The sequence below is a fragment of the Jaculus jaculus genome, chromosome 4 (genome assembly GCF_020740685.1).
Source record: "Jaculus jaculus isolate mJacJac1 chromosome 4, mJacJac1.mat.Y.cur, whole genome shotgun sequence".
Taxonomy (NCBI): Eukaryota; Metazoa; Chordata; class Mammalia; order Rodentia; family Dipodidae; genus Jaculus; species Jaculus jaculus.
In genome coordinates, this window is record NC_059105.1 from 28,629,625 (window position 1) to 28,650,308 (window position 20,684).

The 20,684-nt window shown below is 36.4% G+C and overlaps 1 protein-coding gene across 7 annotated transcripts in view; it reads left to right on the forward strand.

Moving 5' to 3' along the window:
* Positions 1-20,684, forward strand: part of Erbb4 (erb-b2 receptor tyrosine kinase 4) — a 1,092,347-nt gene that overhangs the window by 721,755 nt on the left and 349,908 nt on the right. For all 7 annotated transcript variants that reach the window (XM_045146981.1, XM_045146983.1, XM_045146986.1 and 4 more), the window contains exon 5: positions 15,934-15,999. In XM_045146981.1, coding sequence (XP_045002916.1) covers positions 15,934-15,999 — 66 coding nt within the window. The remainder of the gene's footprint in view (positions 1-15,933; positions 16,000-20,684) is intronic.

A 20,684-nucleotide genomic window follows, 5' to 3' on the forward strand; every position in this document is an offset into this window, starting at 1 on the left:
TGCTCTGTTCCATGGCAGAGCTTATGCCCATCCATCCTTTTGACATGGGTGTTCAATACTTGTGCATGAAGTAGGGCCTAGCAGCCAACCTCGGGCTCTGGGTTCTATACAAATGTGAGTTTTGACTAAGTTTCTACCTGTAGTCTCATAGCTTAATCTATGACTCAGTTTTTCACATGAGAATGAATTGGAATGAAAGACCAAATATTAAAATTGTTCCTAAATTATAGTAAATAATAAATGCTAGTCTTACCAGTTTCATTTATTTTATTTTTATTTTTTTGATTTTTTGAGGGTCTCACTCTAGTCCAGGCTGACCTGGAATTCACTATGTAATTTTAGGGTAGCCTTGATCTCATGGTAATCCACCTGTCTCTGCCTCCCAAGTGCTAGGATTAAAGGTGTGATACCATTCCCAGCTTGGTTTTGTGTTTTTCATTGAAATTCTATATGCTACCTTCTGTGTTCTTCCTCCTCCTTACAACCCACCATCACTTATAATCGAATTAGTATGCTTTATCAAGATAGGAAGTGAGATGGACAGGAACTGATATCCACCAGTAGCAAGATTGTTCTTGTCATGTCTATATATCATCTCATTCATTTCTACAAGTGAAACTATGTTGTCTTTTAAACTCCACATAGGTCATTCCCTAGGTGATTTTTTTTACAATTATTTTGATCTCTTTTAACATCCTTAACTAATGGTTTCTTGAGGTCCTAAAACTCATTAAACTTCAGTATTTGCCGTAATACCATCCTAGATTAGGCATTACACACGTTTTGGGTGTTCTACTTTGTTACCAATAAGTGTTCCATTCATGGTTCCAACATTCATGTGATAATTGGTTATACTAGTTGATGGTGTTTTTTTTAAATTTTTTATTTATTTATTTGAGAGCGACAGACACAGAGAAAGACAGATAGAGGGAGAGAGAGAATGGGCGCACCAGGGCTTCCAGCCTCTGCAAACGAACTCCAGAAGCGTGCGCCCCCTTGTGCATCTGGCTAACGTGGGACCTGGGGAACTGAGCCTCGAACCGGGGTCCTTAGGCTTCACAGGCAAGCGCTTAACCGCTAAGCCATCTCTCCAGCCCAATGGTGTGGTTTTTATACTAGTTGATAGTGTCGTTATTTTTATTTTTAGCAAACACTTCTGGGTTCTAACCCCAAGTTTATCAATACCTGTGTGATACAAGTTATTGAGTGCTATTACCTCACCTTTCTAATTTGTAGTAGTTTTTTGTCATGTTTTCATAAGAAACAACATAACTATAACCACTGAAATGTAAATCTAACAAGTTTATGATTAATTCCTTAACATGTTAGCTGATAAGGATTTTGATTATGTTAGGATAATTTTTATTTTAGCCAATTACAAAATCGTTTTTTTTGAAAATAAACAAAATCTAGTCTTATGGCTCAGTCAGTAAGTCTTGCTGTTCAAACAGAAGGACATGAGTTCAAATTCGGAACTTACTTAAAAGATGGGTGCAATGGTGCATACCTGTAATCTGTATGCTGCAGAAAGTAAACCAGAAAAGATCCCTGGGGATTGCTAGCTAGAGTCTCATATAATCAGGAGTTCCAGATGCAGTGAGAGATCCTGTTTCAAAAATAAAAGGTGAGGGACAGTGAAGAAAAAAGCTCACACCAACACTTGGCCTTCACATTTGTAAACACAGACATGTCCATTCACCTGCACAAACATGCCACACATGCATATAAGTACCACACCCCCACCCCCACACCCACACCCACACCCACACTCAGCCATTTTAGAGAAAATTTGCCTGTTATTTAAGCATAAATATTTTGCAATAGAATATAGCAAATTCATAGCTTGGAAATAATTTCTCTTTTTTATAAGTAATAACTCAGTTTTCAGAAATTTCTAATAGTACATCAAGAGGAAACTACTGGAAAAGCTGGTTGATGGAACTGGATTTTTAAAATATAAATCCATTATCTTGAGATTAATTGTTTGTATATGAACTTCAAGGGTGAATTAATAAAAGCATTCCACACCAAGACATTTTAGGCTTATTACTTACTGTAATGCTGCTTGGGTCACTTCTATTTTTAACCTCCATCAATTTTAAAATCACATTTTCATTCCTCAGGCTTGCAGTGGCATTTCAGAAATGTGAGTATTTGTTATTGTAGGTTTTCTTTTTTACCTTATTGACTTGGGAATATATAAAGAGGGAGAGAGAGAGAGAGAGAGAGAGAGAGAGAGAGAGAGAGAGAGAGGGGGACCCTTTCACAGCTAAGACTCTGTGGCAGATAAAAAAAGTGGAAGCAAGTAAGGAGAGACTTGTGTCTGCTATGCCTCAGAAGCATTTGTCTAATATAGTGCCATGAAGCTACCTAATCTTTTCCAATTTGTTGCCCATTTTTCTTTGTTATCTGTCTTAGTAATGTCTCATCTGCCCAACTGACTGCTACAGGCTAGCAATCTGTAACAAAATCTCTGTCTCAATCTCAAAGATAATAAAAAAGGGAGGCCACAAGATTAATGGCCTGAACCATAATTATAAAGTCCCAAACCACAGGCATTATAAAACTTTTCAGAATTTACTCAGCACTGGAGTAGCAATGTTAGTGTTATGATGCCAATATATTGCTCTGTTAGTAAAGGGAACTGCTGATTTATACAGTGGACTATAGTTTGAGGGATAACACACATGAAAACAACCAATGTTTCCTTCCCTTAAGGAACCTGTACTAATTTTCCCATCTCAGTTTTTCCCATGTCTTATTAATGTATACCGTAGCTAGTTGTCTTTTTATTGTCCAACTGACAAAGTAGAAGCCAGATGAAAACCCAGGCTTCTCATAGAGATCATTCCACTTTGAATTATGGTGGGTTCTTTTACTCATAATGAAAGGGAGCCAACATGTTGATATTCTAGAAAGCACTTCTTTTCAGGATAATTACAAACAGAAACCTTCACAATTTTCCCTCCTCACCTCAAGTATCCTGTGTCTGTCAGCTCATCTGAACAACCTTCCTTCCAAATGCCCTTTCGGTCAATCACTTCATATAACAATGATGTAACATGGATAGAGTCAGAAGGATGAAATTTTGTGAAAGGTAAACACAGGGAAATAAAGACAGCTTGATTGAAATTGTAGTGAATGAGAGACTTCACAGTGTTTATAACTATTCCCAAGAACAATGTTTGGACAAAAAAAGGTTCTTTTACCTCAATTTTTGGCAATAATACTGATGCAAAATTTGGAGGTTCAGGAAGGGGGTCCCCTGAGTTTATGAACCCCAAGAATGGCTTCCGTTCTGCCTTTAACAAAGGATTCATAAAAATGTACTCAAGAAGGATAAAGTATGATTTATTAAGTTTACTTATGGAGAAATCACAAGTTGTGGGGTTTATTTTAAAAGAGATTGGGATCTAGGAAGGAAGACTGGAGTAGAGTCATAAATATGTGGGGAGAAGGAAACACGTACTTTGGCAGAAAACATTGTTTGGTTCATAAGGTATATTTAAGAGACATTGATTTTTTAAGGAAAAATTATAGTAAAGCCAAAAGTGTGTGGCAAATAGTTGACAATGCTCATCTAAGAGCCATTGAGGCTTTCAAAGAAAGACTGGAGTTGGTCCACTAGCATGTGCAGGATAAGATTTAGGAGCTTTTTTCCTATTCTCTTTCAGTACTGTTTCCAAAGAAGACACCACTCCCAAACTGAACACAACTTGCAAATGTTAAAAATCCATGTAGATCCACAATGTTCTGGGCGGTAAGCTCACAGATAAAGGCCATTGAGCAAGGTAGGGCCTCAAGCGTCAGTGACATCTAGTCCTTCACTGCCGCGTAAGCATTTGCACCATCCATGGGTTTCTGTCTCTCTGTAAATACACCTTGAAATATCCTTTTCTCCCTTTTCCTTCCCTTTTGAAGTACACAGCAGTGTGGAGTTCCTGAGCAGCATTTTCCTGGATTTGTATTACAAGTAACGCTCTTGCTGAGACTTGGGATCTGCATACTGTCCTCAAAGTATGAAGACTACTTATTTATTGGTCAACCCTAAGAAGTGTCACACTCTCCCTCGCCCTCATTTCTACTTCATCATCTGTGAAACTTAACTGTTTGTCATAAATTACCCTGTCTTCAGACTACTTGTTTAATCTGCCATATCATCTCTTTACATCTTTTTCTGTGTGTGTGTGTATACACACACACACACACACACACACACACATACATATACAGTTTTTATTTCAGATAGGGTCTCACTCTTGCCCAGACTGACCTGGAATTTACTAGATATTCTCAGAGTCCATGAACTCATGGCAGTTCTCCTACCTTTGCCTACTAAGGGCTGGGACTAAAGACTTGTGTTGCTATTCTTATTTGACTTGCAGTTATGCCTTTATTTTTTGTTATGGAGGGAGAAAAGAATTAACATTGATACCAATTACATGTCAGGCATTTTACACTTATTATTCTACTTTATTATACACAAAATGTGAATGAAAATGGTGTCATCGTGGATAATTTATTGTTTGGATAATTTGCATCTTTTGGTAGTTCCCTGCACAAGATCCCAACAACTTAAAATAGTGAAGGCTAGAAGGGAATAAAAAATGATTTCAAAGCTTGTATTTTCAATTTTTTACCACAACTTAACAAAATCTTGGGCTGTCTGAATTTTCCAAGCATTTGCTTCTGTTAGTGCTTCATTTATACAAAGTCTTAGGGAAGTGTTGGACAATGTTATAAATTGGTTTTGTACACAATAGTACTTTTGAATATTTTAGCCTCCCTAAACTGTGGGCTCTCATTCCCTACCACATTCTTCTTTGTAAATAAAAGTCAATACTAAAAGGTGCTTATATTTAATCGACATTTATTTTGGCCTTTATTTATTGGTGCAATTTATTATACAATTAGTATAGTCAAAGTAATTGCCAATTTGAAATGAAAAAATCATAGGCAAATCCAAAAATGTTTGACAATTGAATAAGCTGAGTGTAAAATGGACTGGAGTGGCATATACAATTCTCTGGTTTCTTATCATGAAGGGCACTTTTCATTGTCTAGCCTACAAAATTAAAAAAATGATAGTCATCAGGCTTTAGAGTGGTCAAATTTGATGCAATGCATACAAAGCAGTCTCTGTGCAGTAGGTAGAAGGTGTTCAGCTACTGTGATAATCTTGGTGATGCTGATGATGCTATCTAGATCAGATCATACAACCTGACATAGACCTGCCTGTCTAAGATATACACCGAAGTACAAAGCATAAAGGCAAAAGCATAGTGAGAGAAGTTAATTAACCTGCTGGAGGAGTAACACAAACAGTAACAGTGAGAATTGAAATTCTGACACTTACCATGCCAGGTAGACTTTGTGTCATATTAGATCTGGATGAACATTTACATGAAATTTCAGTTTGGAACAATAGATGTATGAATTTATATCAAAGATATTTAATTTGATGATTTGAGTTATGGCTCCTATATCTACCAAATTCTTTCAAAATCTGAATGGTTAATATTTGCTGTTTCTTCTAGCATTGAACCATTTGCAAACATAGAAATAAGAAAGTAGACCAGTTGACCACAGGCTATTTATAAAAAGCTGCTCACTGAGAGGAATCATGATAACCCTTAAATGAGAGAGTATATCTTACATGTCTGAAGAGCAAGGGGAAAATGCAAACGAGAGGCAAAAGCCAAAATGAACATATTAGGAGATGGGTCTCTGGTTGTCTGCAGAAGAGGGTGAAGTGGTATAAGGCTGTGCTAACTTTGCTAAGGACTTTGGATTTTACTAAGATAGAGAAATGAAGCTAGGAGATTTACTATTGTCTGACTGAGATCACTATGGGTATACTGAGAAGAAATTTTAAATGGGACAAGATAGAAGATAAATGATCACTTAGGTCATTGCCCTAACATAAGTAAATGCTAACAGTGGTTATTCTTATATCGATAATAATGAGTGTGGTGAGAAATAATTGAATGCTAGACATATTCTGAGATAACAAGTAAGTCTGGACTAAGATGTGAAAGGATAAAATTAGCTGAGGATGACTACATGTTCATCATGCACTTCTGGAAAGATTACGGTGAAATCGAATAAAATAAGGAACAAACAGCACAAGAATAAGACTACGGGTAGAAGATCCAAATGAATATCATCTACATAGATTGAACCCTATTTAGAATGCCATGTGACGCCCTTGATGGCTCTGAAGGGCTGATATTAAGGGGCTCATTATCACTGTGATTGTTCATTGCAAGCAACGGAAACTTCTTAGTTAATTCTTTCAAATGCCTTTCAAGGCCCTTAGCTTATTGACAATTAAAACATACTACAAATGTTATTTATGTATTTAATGTTGCATATGGCATTAATTCTGCTTTGCATAGGTAGAATTTCTATAGTCTCCCTGTACTAGAGGTGATAAACAGTCATAATTAATACATGCAATATTTTATTTGGGACAAAGTGTTGTTATTATCGTATGTAAAAATGTGTCAGGAAAATAGATTTTCTATTAAATTTTAGTCACCTTCTATTATTTGTTATTATGCTTTATCAAAAATTGTCTGGGCTCTATAGCATTACGCTCCTTTAAGTTCAATTCTACTTTCTACAGTAGCTTAAAAGGGCTAGGAGTGGTGGCATATGCCTTTAATTCCAGCACTTGGGAGTCAGTGGTAGGTGTATCATAGTGAATTAGAGTCCACCCTGAGACTACATGTGGAATTCCAGGTCAGCCTGGACTAGAGTGAGACACTACAAAAAAAAAAAAAAGAAGAAGCTTAAAAAATATGAAGGTGGGGTTAGAGGAGGAGTTTTGATAATAGAGGACAGTAATACTATTTGTAGCATTTTAACAAGCATCCCACTCAATGAGAAATGTGATTTCTTTTGTCTGTTAGAATTTATTTCATTTTCTTCATAATATATTAGATTATAACTTTTAGTCATTGTTATGATATAAACCTATTGGTACAAGTAGAAATTAACAGTCTAAATAGTTTATTATCAAGTTTTCTTTTTCACTCTGGGATTTTTATTGATTTGGCCATTTAACTTGACTATAGATATCAAAGCTGACTTACACACAACATCTCAACAATGTGATTGGTTGCCTACATGAATGATAGAAGAGGATTTCTTTTTGTTGGTTTTGGATTTTCATTGTGTTTAGGTAGGGTCTACAATGCTCAGACTGACCTTAAAGTCACATGGTGTAGAATACCCAAGTCAGTGCAAAAGGTTTGAAAATTAGCATTATGGTAGATTTATCCATTTTACTCAGTCCTGCCTTCCATTTCTACCTCATAGGTTGGCCATTGTCATGTTTCCTCTGGACTGATTTCTATTTGCAGAAAAACTCAAGAGAAAAAATTGCAAAGATGGCTTAGTGTTTTCAAAGCTTTGCACAGCTCTCTGTGTCACATTACTTTGCCTGAGCTTTAGCTGTCCATTCTGCCCATGGGAAGGCTGAGAGAAATGAGCTATTCTCAGGCAGCTTTGATTAACAGTAGGTGTTTGAGCACCTATAGAGGAGGTGCACACAACTGTTAAAGCCTAAATTTGCTATATTTTATACTCCTACTGAAAATACATCTTTATCATATGACTATATCACAATTATAAGTCCATGCACTCCGAATTGCTTGACTACATATTATAAAGGCATTTGTGGAAAGTTTTCCTCTAACAAGATTGACATTACCTATCTATTTTTCAGTACAGTGACTACTTAAAAAAATAAACAATTCTCTCCTTATTTAATTTTGTGACATGAAAATACTCAAAAGTAAAGTTTTAAAATGCTTAACATCATCCTTCTAACAAGTGAAAATACCTATATTTTTCTCATTATCAATATTATAAGTGATAGAATTGCTTCTGAATAATTAACTTTCAACTTAAGAAGCAAAGAATGAAAATTGAACAGAAAACTGGAAGAAAAATTAAAGTCAATTTCCACAATGTACAGGTTAGGAAGAATAAACACAATCTGAGCAGCACTGGAGAGACAAGAACAAGGAGAGTACAACCATCTGATAAAATGGGGTAATGACAAGTTACATTAGTGTCACTAGTTCCTGCACATACATCACTTGCCAAAATCAAATTGAAATTTTGCTGTACGAAAGAATTTATAATAATTTACTTTTTGTAAAAATGTGTTTTACTACTGCTGAGGAAAAATAAAATTTAATGTACATATATCCATAAATCATAAAAGTACTCAGGGACATAAGAGAAACTACTAGTTTATTCCATTTTTTAGAATTTAAGATAGGCTACCTCATATCTTATGAGATCTAACACCTGAACATTGTTTCTAAAGACAGACATAGTGCTAACTGTGTGTGGAGATATAAGTTAACTCATGGCTCATATGCACTATCTCTCAGAGCTGACAGCATGAGACCCCTTAGGGTTGATTTATAGAAACATGGATTCCTGCCCCTTACCACTAACCAAAATCAACGCCTTGTATAAGACAGTCTAGAGATAGCATTGACTAGGAAACCAAGACTTTTACCAGGCAGATAGAATGACATCATCTCAATGCTCATTAAATCTTGACAAACTCAATAATACCTATGTGATGTAAATTCCACAACTTTAGAAGGCTGTCTGGATGTGTATTTTCACCCTCCAGCTGCTTTTCCTCATACAAATTGTTATAAACACATACCCATTTTGGCCGCAAAGAGTCACACTTTTAAAGCTATTTTGTTACTGCTTAGGTTAATACTGGGCCAATAAGTCTCCTTCCCTCCCTTTTTACTCTGGCCATAGTAAGTATTCAAGCCCCATTGAAATGTCCATTCTCTGCCGAATGGTGCTCAAATCCTTCCACTTTATGCATTTCTGCAATTTCATAAACACTGTGGTTATAATGACTATGTGCCTGTCTCTCCATTTCCTGAAATTGAAGTTTTCTCCAGGGCACTGACGTTTCACCTTTACCCACACCAAGAGAAGAACTTGATTACCATAGACTTTCAATGAATGTTTCACTTTTCTGTTTTGAATTATGTGGTCACAAAAAAGATAGTATTCTCTCATTTCTTTCCCCAGTAAAAGGCATTTTAAGAGGTCAGGACTGCTGGTTTTTAAAGAACTGAAAGAAGAATCTGGCGCTGTGACTGCACTGCCCTTAGCTAGAGGCAGTTGGAGGATATAATCTTTTATGGCTGCCAATGACTTCATAGTCTGTAACTCTCTGACTGTCCTGGTGTATTACTTGCAAAAAGCATTACGGAGGTAGATATTGAATTCCATCTCTCCTAGCAGGCAGTCACACAAACAAGCAAAACTCCTAGCATGAATTTATGACTCTTAAAAATATAAAAGCTGTTCAAGGACTCTAGTTCCCTAGAAATGAATGCAAAAGCTACATTATTTTAGTCAAATTTGCTGGACAAGCAGAAAGATGAACTTAGTCATATTTGTGAATGTCTGTGATAAATGATGCCTTGTCTAAGCAAAAGAATTGCCTGTGAATTAGAATAATGTTGGTGTGGAATAATCAGTACTTACTTTCAGAATTGATTTAGTGACTAAAGAATCAGAAATACTTCTTTGTAGTTTTGTTTGATTATTATTTCATCTCTTTTGTTGACTCAGAGTATAAGAAAATATCAATGTGAATAGTTATCATCAATCTATTTGAAAATGTCTGCTTCTTAATATATACATATATATGAGAGTAGTATATTTTCTCACATAGCTTTAAATTAATTATTATAATAAACATTGGTAAATACCATTGTAACAGGTTAAGGGAAAACACACAGATTTGGACAGCAGAGCCAAAGTCACATAATGTTCTCATTTATGAAGTCTGGTTTCACATATATTTTTCCTTCCTTGAAGTCCTTATTTGAAAAACATACTCCTGAGGGTAGTTTATGAAACTAACTCACAATAAAATACTAGGAAGATACAAGGTTTGTTTTCCACATAAAATCAGGACTATTGTAAACACTATATTACTGAGAATGGGGTTGGGAAGAGTTCAGTAAGATACTGAGCATTTGTGTTTTTGTGGGAGCCTCCTTGTCTGTTCATTGACATGCCATGGGAGATCTCCTGATGATGGGAAAATAAATCATTGTATAAGCAATGTTGCAAAGTTCCAAGCCATTGCGTGAACTAGCTCAACATGGCCCTATGCCACTCAGCTTTTCTGTGTTGTACAAGGGAAGGAGATAGCAAAACTACGTAGATGTATTCCCACAGCATGTAAACTTTAAGTACAGAGTAGTGGACAACTTTTTCCTTCTGAGTAAAGCTGAGTTAATTATGAATTCCATGAAGGTGATATTCATGTTGGTTTCATCTTCAATACTTAGCAGGGAACCTAATAAACAAAATAAAGAAGGCATTTATGTAATAATTACAAATTAATAGGTAGACAAGTTGGAAAGAAAGCATGAAATACAAGGTTTGTTTTTGCTTCTTCACTATTTGATGGGTGATTACTATGGAAACCCCTTTGTCTTGCTATCTCTTTAATAATTTTGTACAATTAAATATGTATGAACTAAAGTTTAAAAAGCATGGTCTTTTGGGGGGGATTGGTTTTGTTTTGTTTTGTTCTTTTCGAGACGTGGTCTCAAGTAGTGCAAGCTGACCTCAATCTCTTTTTGTAGCTAGAATGACCTTGAACTCCTGTTCCACCTGCCTGCACCATGTAAAAACTACTATTGTAGGAATGTTTCAGGATGCTTGGTTTAAAACATATTTCAAAACATGTAGCAATAATATTCTATAGCATATACTGTCTAGTTATCTAAAAGTATGAAATTCAGAGCTATAGAGAATGTCCAGTGTTTAAAGGGGCTAGTATCTAGAGTTTGAATCCCCAGGACCCACATAAAGTTGCACACAAGTAGAAAGTACGTCTATAATTCCAATGAGCCCCAGCAATGGGAACCTTAGTCAAGAGAAGTTCATGGAGCAGCTAGCATGGCACCTGTGGCAGCAAACCATGAGGATCCCGGTTTCAAGCGAGGCAGAAGGCAAGGACCAAACCCCTAGGTTGTCATCTGACTTCCACATTTGTTCTATGACATGTGTGCTACTGTGCTACTGTGTGTGTGTGTGTGTGTGTGTGTGTGTGTGTGTGTGTGTGTGTGCATGTGTGTATGTGTCTGTGCACACATACACATGTAACAATGGAACTCAGCTGGCAACCAGGAAAGTATACGAAATAGCCTATTCCAAATTATATCAAGGCATGTACTTCAGTTAGATATTTTAACATCGACTTTATTGCAGAAATCATGGAAATAATATTGGGATTGCATCTTTTGAAGAGCAAGCCTGAACTGATGCCCAAGGCAGGTTGTAGAAGAGTCAAAGCTCCTTGGGGTCAGGAAGTGAAGGTCAGGCAGGCAGAGCCACAGTATGTAGAACATTCTATCCATGCTCCTCTGGTATATTGGCAGTAACAGAATTCTGAAGTGTGTGTCTATGTTCTCTTAAGTGTGGGAACAAACTCCTCTGGCTTCCCAGTGACCATGGGCGAGCTTAGACCAGTGTATATGCCTCTGCAAGTAGAATAGGTGTCCTCCTTTTATAGTGATCGGTTATTTTTTATTAAATGTGCGGATGTAGAAACTAACACAGAACATATTACAGGAGCAAGTACGTAGTCAATAGGAAGTTATTTAAATTTATTGTGTGTATATATACTAAGTAACTTGTTTACAAATAGGTGAGCCATATCCTGATACCTTGATAAGAGACATTATATTTCCCAAAATGGTTTATACTTTTAAAAATTTAACTGATTTTGGGGCTGGAGAGATGGCTTAGCGGTTAAGCGCTTGCCTGTGAAGCCTAAGGACCCCGGTTCGAGGCTCGGTTCCCCAGGTCCCACGTTAGCCAGATGCACAAGGGGGCGCACGTGTCTGGAGTTCATTTGCAGAGGCTGGAAGCCCTGGCGCGCCCATTCTCTCTCCCCCTCTATCTGTCTTTCTCTCTGTGTCTGTCGCTCTCAAATAAATAAATAAATAAAATTTAAAAAAATTAACTGATTTTGAATAGGTACATAATATTATACATGATTGTATGTAATATGCTAAATGTGGCAAGAGATCTCAGTATGATAACTGAAACTTTAAAAATAAAACTTTACAATCTAACAAAAAGAAGAGTATATTAAAATGTGTATTGCTGATGGTAGTTTGTTTTTCTTCAAAATGGGAGCAATCTAGCCCCCAAAAATATGTTAAGTATTTTATTAGCACCAAACCAAGTTAAAGAAGTCTTAAATTAACTCTTACTCTGATTAAATTAGGTCATACTCTACTTCAGACATCTGAAGTTAACAAACCACTTAATGAATTGATTTAAAATATTTTTACAAGCCGGGCGTGGTGTTGCACACCTTTAATCCCAGCACTTGGGAGACAGAGGTAGGAGGATCGACGAGAGTTCGAGACCACTCTGAGAGTACATAGTTAATTCCAGGTCAGCCTGGACCAGAGTGAGACCCTACCTCGAAAAAAAAAACAAAAACAAATAAATAAATAAAATATTTTTACATATCTATAAACACACACTACCATGAGCTACATTTTGAAATTTAAAAACAAAAGTTTTTTTCTCCAAAAAGTTTCCACTACTTTCCATTCTGCGTCACAGTGCCTTCTAATTTCCATTGGTATAAATCAATTTAGATTAATTAACTTGGTACAAAGGAACTCCAGTAAGTTCTTAATAATAATTGTCATTATCGCTGATTAAAGTTATATTGTTCAGGCCAGATGGGGTCCTTTTTCTTGTCAGCTACAATGAGGTGGCATTGTTTGGTTATAATGTGTTTAGATCTAAATAAGCAGATGGCAGAGACAGGATATTTTAGACTCATGATATCAGAAGCCCATGCATCAAAAATAATCACCTTAAATAAACACTACTGTCACAAGGATCTCATACTTTAAAAATGTAGAGCTTTGCCTAAACATTGTTTAACTTGGATGTGGCTTTATTCATTAATGAGGGTCATTCATCAGAATGGGCTGATGTTCAGCCTGAGAAGCAGCAGTTGAGAACATTTTAGCAGTGGCAATGATGGCATCACGGTTCTTCAGATTGTAAGAACTTCTCTGTGAAGGCTTTAAAAATCTTGGGTCAAAGTAGATGGAAACATATGGTATAACTATTTAACAACTTTTACAGTAAGACAAACTTTGTAAAACACTTTGATTTTGTAATTAATATTAAGAAATTAAGAGAAATGTTAATTAAAAGCCTATTATAAAAAAACAGCTTTTGTCTTTAGAAGCTTTTCATATTTACTTTACATTCTAGAAAGAAGCCATGTGCCTATAAAGGTTTCGAGTGATATTCAGAAACGAGTTCCAAACAAAGTCCTTTTACATCCTTTCTTCCAGTTAATATGTTTATTATTGAATCTTCCAGGAATTTCTCTGGTAGACAGCTTATGCTTTTGAGGATAAATCGAAAGTAGATGAAGTCATCACTTATGTGTTACATGTTAGTATTTGGAAATGCAGATAGGATTTATAAAAATGTTAAAAGTATATGTTAAATAATCAAAACTGAGCTTCCTAAAACGTTTATTTTTAAGTTTTTTTTATTTTCCTTTTAAACTTATAGATTATTGCATGATTAAAATAGTACATTTGTCTTGTCTTAGACCTCAGCTTCTGTGGTGGTTTGATTCAGGTGTCCCCCATAATGCTAGGTTCCCGACTTGTAGAGATTTGGAAATTAACACATCCTGGAGGCAGTGTATTGCTGGAGTCGGGCTTATGGGTATTATAGTGAGTTTCCTCTTGTCATTGTTTGGCACACTCTCCTGTTCCTGTTGTCCACCTGATGTTAGCCAGGAGGTGATGTCCACCCTTTGTTCCTGCTATCATTTCCTCCTGCCACCATGAAACTTCCCATTGAGTCTGTAAGCCAAAATAAACTTGTTTATCCCCAAAACTGCTCTTGGTCAGGTAATTTCTGCCAGCAATGCCAACCTGACTGCAGCAGTAATAGTTGGTACCAGAGAAGTGAGATTACTGCTAGACACCTGACTGTGTGGCTTTGGTCTTTTGGAGCTGATTTTCAGGAGGAATGTGAAAGGATTTGAAACCTTGACCTAAGAGATGCCTTGCAGTGCTGTAAGTACAGCTTAATGAACTGTTCGGGTTCAGATTGAAAGACCTGAATGCAGTAAAAACTATGGACTGTGAGGTTTGGCTTATTAGGGTGAGAAAGAACTTTGCTTGGACTGGGCTAGAAGCATTTTGTGTGAGACTTGCTGTTATGTCCATGTCCTAAGAAGTTGTGCAGGGTTGCATTATGTAGAAATGGACTGGTGTGTACCCAGGGATATGGCACATAATGAAATCTTTGGGCTGAAGCTTCTGCCCATTCAGCTGTAATTATACAAGATATTACATCTGTTGAGATTGATCAGCTGCCCTGCACTGGGGCAACAGGAAGAATGTAGATTCTTTTGAAAGGGCCTGGGTGCTCAAGGAGTATCCTTTTCTTCATAGTCTGCTTTATTCCTCCCCTGGGTTAACAAATTGGTACCCTACCTGGTATTATGGAATATACAAAGTGCAGAAAAGAAAGGGTCATTGAATTTGTAGCATAGTCTTGTGTTTTGGAAATGGCCATGGTCAGTGTATAGCAGGTTTGCTGAATGCATGGAGACTGTATGGAGCTGTGAGGATGAATGCTGGCTTGCAGTAGAGACCCAGTGGAGGTGCCAGGACCACGAGATAGCTGCCAAAAAGAGCTGCCAGATCCAATGAAGTTTTCCAGGACTGTGAGTACCCTTGCCAGAGGGGTAGAATGGGAACTCCAGAGACTTGTTGGTTAGAATTATTGGATTTGGAGACTTGCTATAGACTAGAGTTGTTGTTCTTGGAGTTATAGAGTTTGATGTTTACCCTGTTTAAATCTTGTATTTGTTAGATTTTTTTTTTGTTATGCCCAGTGTCATCTTTTGCAGTATGAATGTTTATTCTGTGCCATTATGGTTTTTTTTTGGGGGGGCGGTTGGTATCCTGGCTCAGTTATAATATCTTAGATTATGGGAATGTTTGAACATCATTAGGATTGATAAAAACTATGGGAACTTTTAAAGTTGGACTGAATGCATTTCATTTTACATCATGGATGGCTAGCAGTTTATGGGAGCCAAGGGCAGAATGTGGTGGTTTGATTCAGGTGTCCCCATAACCTTAGGCATTCTGAATGCTAGGTTCCCAGCTGATGGAAATTTAGGAATTAGCTCCTCTTGGAGGCTATGTATTGTTTGACGCAGGCTTATGGGGATTATAGCCAATTTCCCCTTCAGTGTTAACCACACTCTTCCGTTCCTTTGTCCACCTGTTGGCCAGGAGGCGGTGTCCACCCTCTCTCATCATGCCATCATTTCCCCCTGCCACCATGGAGCTTTCCTTCAAGTCTGTAAACCAAAATAAACTTTTTTTCCCCACAAACTGCTCTTGGTCAGGTGATTTCTTCCAGCAATGTGAATCTGACTGCAACAATTTCTTTTTGGCTGTTACTTTAATTTTAATATCCACTGGTGTCAGTAAACTATGAAATTTTTAAATTACAGCATATAGAATTGCTTAATAGAATAGCAATGTCCTATAGTCAAAGTAGTTCTATAATTATCTACTTTCTAAGAATATTCATTATTTTCTTTTCACACACACACAAAAAGAAACTGTGAGGAGTTTTCATAGCAAAAGAGTGTACATCCATTCTTCATATATTGATTACCTAGGTTGTGCTACCTATGTGGATATTTTGTGTGCTATTTCTAAATTATTTCCTGTCATTAAAATCATCATTCAGGAGCAAGAGCATTTCCTTTGAGAAGTTAATCCTTGACCTGTAATGAATTATCATAATGAACATGACATTTTTCCTGTTTTACAGGTGGACGTTGCCACAAGTCCTGTACTGGTCGATGCTGGGGCCCCACAGAAAACCATTGCCAGACTTGTAAGTATTCACCAGTGAGAATCCATAGTTTAAAATGATCAAGCTGTTTTAGTAATTGATTCTTACAGTTCTGATCACATAAGATATTCATAAGAAGCTTTGCCTTCTTGTGCTATATGTGTTTTTATCCACGCAAACTTCCATTGGTTTTGAATGAAACATGAAATATAATTGCTTCTTATATTTCTTTGTGGTTTCTAGTATGATAAGCTTCATAGCACATTTTCAGTGGCATTTGATATGATTTCAACCTTTACATACCAGAGATGTAGGATATCTAAATATGTGTGGTGTGATGGTGATTTGATTTCTAGTAAGCTGGCTGTTATAGTACCTTTCCCAAGTCTTTATGTCTAAGAACTGCCATTCACTGGCTAAAGAAAATGAGCAAAGGTGTCTTCACCCTGTTACATTCCAAGAACTGTTCTAGGCACAAAGATATGGACTATTTGAACTCTTGATACAGTCACTAAAGTTGAGAATGAATCTTTACTTTCTCTTAGAGTATATTTCTTATATTGGTCATTTGGTGACATAAATATGAGTTTATCATTCTTGCTCACACATTGAACATAAAGCAATCTAAATATAAAGATAAGGAGCTGGGAATGTTAATCAGTTGGTAGAATGTTGACCATGCTTCCATGATCCCCTCATCTATATTATCTACCTACAGCTATGACTATCTATATTTATATATTATTATAATTTATATATTAAGGCATCCTTAAACAACTATGATACTCAAAAATAGTACTCTGAAATTCCAGCAGACTTAAGTAGTTACTTTAAAAATTGAAAACAAGGGACTGGGAAAATAGCTCAGTGAGTGAACTGTTTGCTTTAGGATCAGGATTCAGTTCCCAGTATCCACATAAAATAAAAGGTATTGAGGCGAATGCCTGGAATCTCAATGCTGGATAAGTGGAGACCAGCAGATCTCTGAAGCTTATGTAACAGCCACCGATTTATGAGTGCCAGACCAATAAGAGATCCAGTGTAATAGCATGCAGATGGCACACCTGAAGAAGGACATTGGAGATTACCCCCTGGCCTCTGTACACATGTGCTCACAAATGCATGCATACCTCCAAACACATGTGCACCCACACAAATACGTGCTATACATACCTGTTCAAATTGTGAATGGTAAACAAAATTTCCTATGCAAATGGTAAGCTCTTATTTCCATTACATCGACAACGGCTGATATAGCATACGAAACAGTGTGATAAATGGAAATTTGTGCTTCATTAGCATAGATAACAGAAAATATTGTTGAATAGTTTAACATGCAGATATTAGACCTTTTGGAGATTGGTTAGAGTTTTATACAGAATCTTAGAAATTTCAAATTTTCCAGTTCCAAACATTATGTTTCAACAACTAAATACAAAAAGGGTTGCTATATTGTTGGCCACCAAATGAAAGAGAATAGGAAAAGATGTAACCTCAGTGGTAAATAATTTATGTTAAATCGTATTTTTAATCCATATACATTTTCCTATTCAAAATTAAAGAAATAAACAAGAGAATTAAGTAAATTTGTCTTCTCACCTCTGCCTTGCTCTGACTCCTCAGGCACTCATTGGCCACAAATACTACATACATTCTTACAAATATAATCTACTCATTCCAAGGAAACTGATTCATACTTTCTGTTCATTTTCCCCTGAAAACTGCTTTGAATGTTGGACCATGTGTTAGTTAGCCATTTGTTACTGTAAGACATATCTGAAGTCATTGCAATGCACAGAAAGAAAAGACTTATTTTGGCTCACAATTCTGAATTTCCATTCCATTGGCTTTGCATATCATGACATGGACCCTGTGACAAAGAAAAACTGGTCACTGCAATGGAGAGGAAACTAAATAGAAGAAGAATTCAAGGTCACACAGTGCCCTTTGATAGTATACCTCCAATGATCTTTAAAGTTTCCCAAAGGTTCCATTTACTCCACAAGGTGTCATGGTATAGACATGAAGCTATTAGCACACAGGCTTCTGAGTCATACTGTATGTAAAATAGAGAATCAGCCTGAGTTTTTCAAACCATGCATAAGTGTGTGAATTATTTGAAGAATTAAGTTTTTTTAAATGCATTTATTTATCTGTTTGTTATAGAGAAAGAGAAAGAGGCAGATAGAGAGAGTGAATGGCCATACTAGGGCCTCTACCCACTGTAGAAGAACTTCAGACTCATGTACCACCTTGTACATCTGGCTCACATGTGTTCTAGAGAATGGAACCTGCATTCTTAGGTTTTCAGGCAAGGAACTTAATAGCTAAGCCATCATTCCAGCCCTGAATTACTAATTTTTAAGGTGGCATAAGGAGAGCAAAGGCATGTGCACTGTTATTTGACAGAGATCACTATCAGTCTTATTCTCTGCAACAAGCTTGGCTTCTAAGGAGACATGTGTATGTTACTGTTTCCTTATTCATGGGGCAAAGCAGTACATTATTAGACTTTTGTGTGTGTGATAACCACTTAGCTGAACAGCAGTATCTCAGTGTAGTTTAAATGAACTCGTTTAGTACAATCCATGTTTTATGGCAGGAACATTTCGATAAGAATTTTAAATAGGATCATAAAGTAAAGTTAGATTCCTGTATGAAATACAATCACTACCATGTCTCTAGACAATATTTGAAAAGCATAGGAATCCAAACCAAGGGGCACATAGTTCTGGGCTGACATTGATGTGGCCATTTAAACTAGCTCCAGATCTCTGAAATAATAATCATAACAACACTATGTGATGATATGACAAGTAACCATGTCATTAACCAGAGTTCATAGAGATCTGTGGTCATTTCGTGGGAAAAGCTTCTGAAGTTTCAAACTTAAAAATGAGTTATACAGTCGTTTACCTGTTTACTTCATTTCCTTATTTGTGGAGCAAATGGGGAACACACAGGCTTCTTTGTAGCTGCTAATGGAGGCTGGACCCAATTTGCAGGATGACTCAGATTTCTCTTGTGCTGAGAAGACTGAGGAAATGTGGTGTCAGCATGGGCCTCCTCTTTCTTTTTGGCGAGGGGATTTAAGGTTCCAGTCCCTTCTCCTCTTACTCTAGTGTTAGATGCAAATCCAAATTTTCTTCTTTCCACTACTCTCCATTGCCTTCCTTTGGCATGATTGTCAGAGATTGTAGTAGAATATAGTAGGAGAATCAAGGCTATATCATCTTTATCAAATCCAAATATATATAAATTTTTTAAATAATATTAATATAATTTCATAATATTAATATAAAATCATATGCACATATATTTATATTACTTATATTATCTTCTAGGTCTCTGTACTTTGGAAAGCCTAGGTACACATCTATATTTGTATCTTTATTAAGCAAAATGTCTTATAAATACATTTTCAGTGGAGTTTTACTATTTTCCACCAACAAGAAAGGGAGAGAATCTTGACTACAAAAATCATGAAGCTACAGTAGATAAAAAGTCATGAGATAAGAATAATTTAATTCAGGTAATCTTTCTGCAGAGAAATTAAGCTTACTATAACTTTAAATTCAATTAGTGGTTAACAAGCCTACTCCACAATGCCTATCAAATTAATAATAAATGCATACATCCATTTTTAGTATAATCTATGTTAGCATGGAGCCTTATAGTTTATAAACATCTCCATTTTAAACTCCTCTTAAAATGACTTTCCTGCAAGGTAAAGAGGACCATGATGGTTGCTTCATTTAACTAACAGCTGAAGAAGAAAACATTACTTTGTCAAATTTACAAGCTAATACAAATATTTCACCTAAGTGTTTGAATCTAAACATAATACTGTTGCTTGTGTAGCATACCACATTGCACAGTGCAGTAGTCAAGGACATTAGGTTTAAAATCAGCCAGGTGATACACATCCCACTTGCCTCCACTTTCTGTCATGGATAAATAACTCTATCTTTCTAAACCTCAGATGTCACTTCTACACAATGAAGGCAGTTATACTTACCACAGAGGATTTCTTTGTATGATATTTAATACAACAATAAGGTGGAAATGCTTAAGAGTTTTCTTAACACATGAAGGATCCAGTAAGGAGTAGCTGATAGTATAACAAAGTAGAGGAGGTCCGTTGGAAAGTTCATTCCACCTTGAGTGTGAATGAATGGATGGATGTGAGACAAATCCTACCATGCAGTTCTGCCTGTGCAGTCTCCTGACTCCTGGTGTCCTGGAATAGAGCAAGCAGAGGTCCCAAGAAGGGAAGCTCTTTGCCTTGGCATTTCACCCATCCTATCCTTCTCTGCATCTTCCTCCGAATACATAGAAACATAGTACAAAATTTATTTTGAAACTTCTCAGACATATCCTTAACGTAAGATCTGACTTTTAAAATTACATTTGTATCTTTTTTGTAAATAGGCCTCATGAAAAGTTCCTCAAAGATATGACATCTCTGTATCTTTCATAAACTGCATGACAAAAGTATCTAGGCTTCCTTAGGTTTCCAAAATTTCCTTAGTTAGTTAAAGTGTTTTAAATACCATGAGGCCCACAAAATCATCAAATATGGTATTCATCTTTCTACAATATTCTGCTTCTCTTTGGTTGGTCATATAAACATACATTCCAGGCTCTGAAAGCCATTGGGCAATACTATTTTGAAAGTATTTCTTTCTATGTGACTGAAATAAATACCATTTAGTGAGACTTATGTG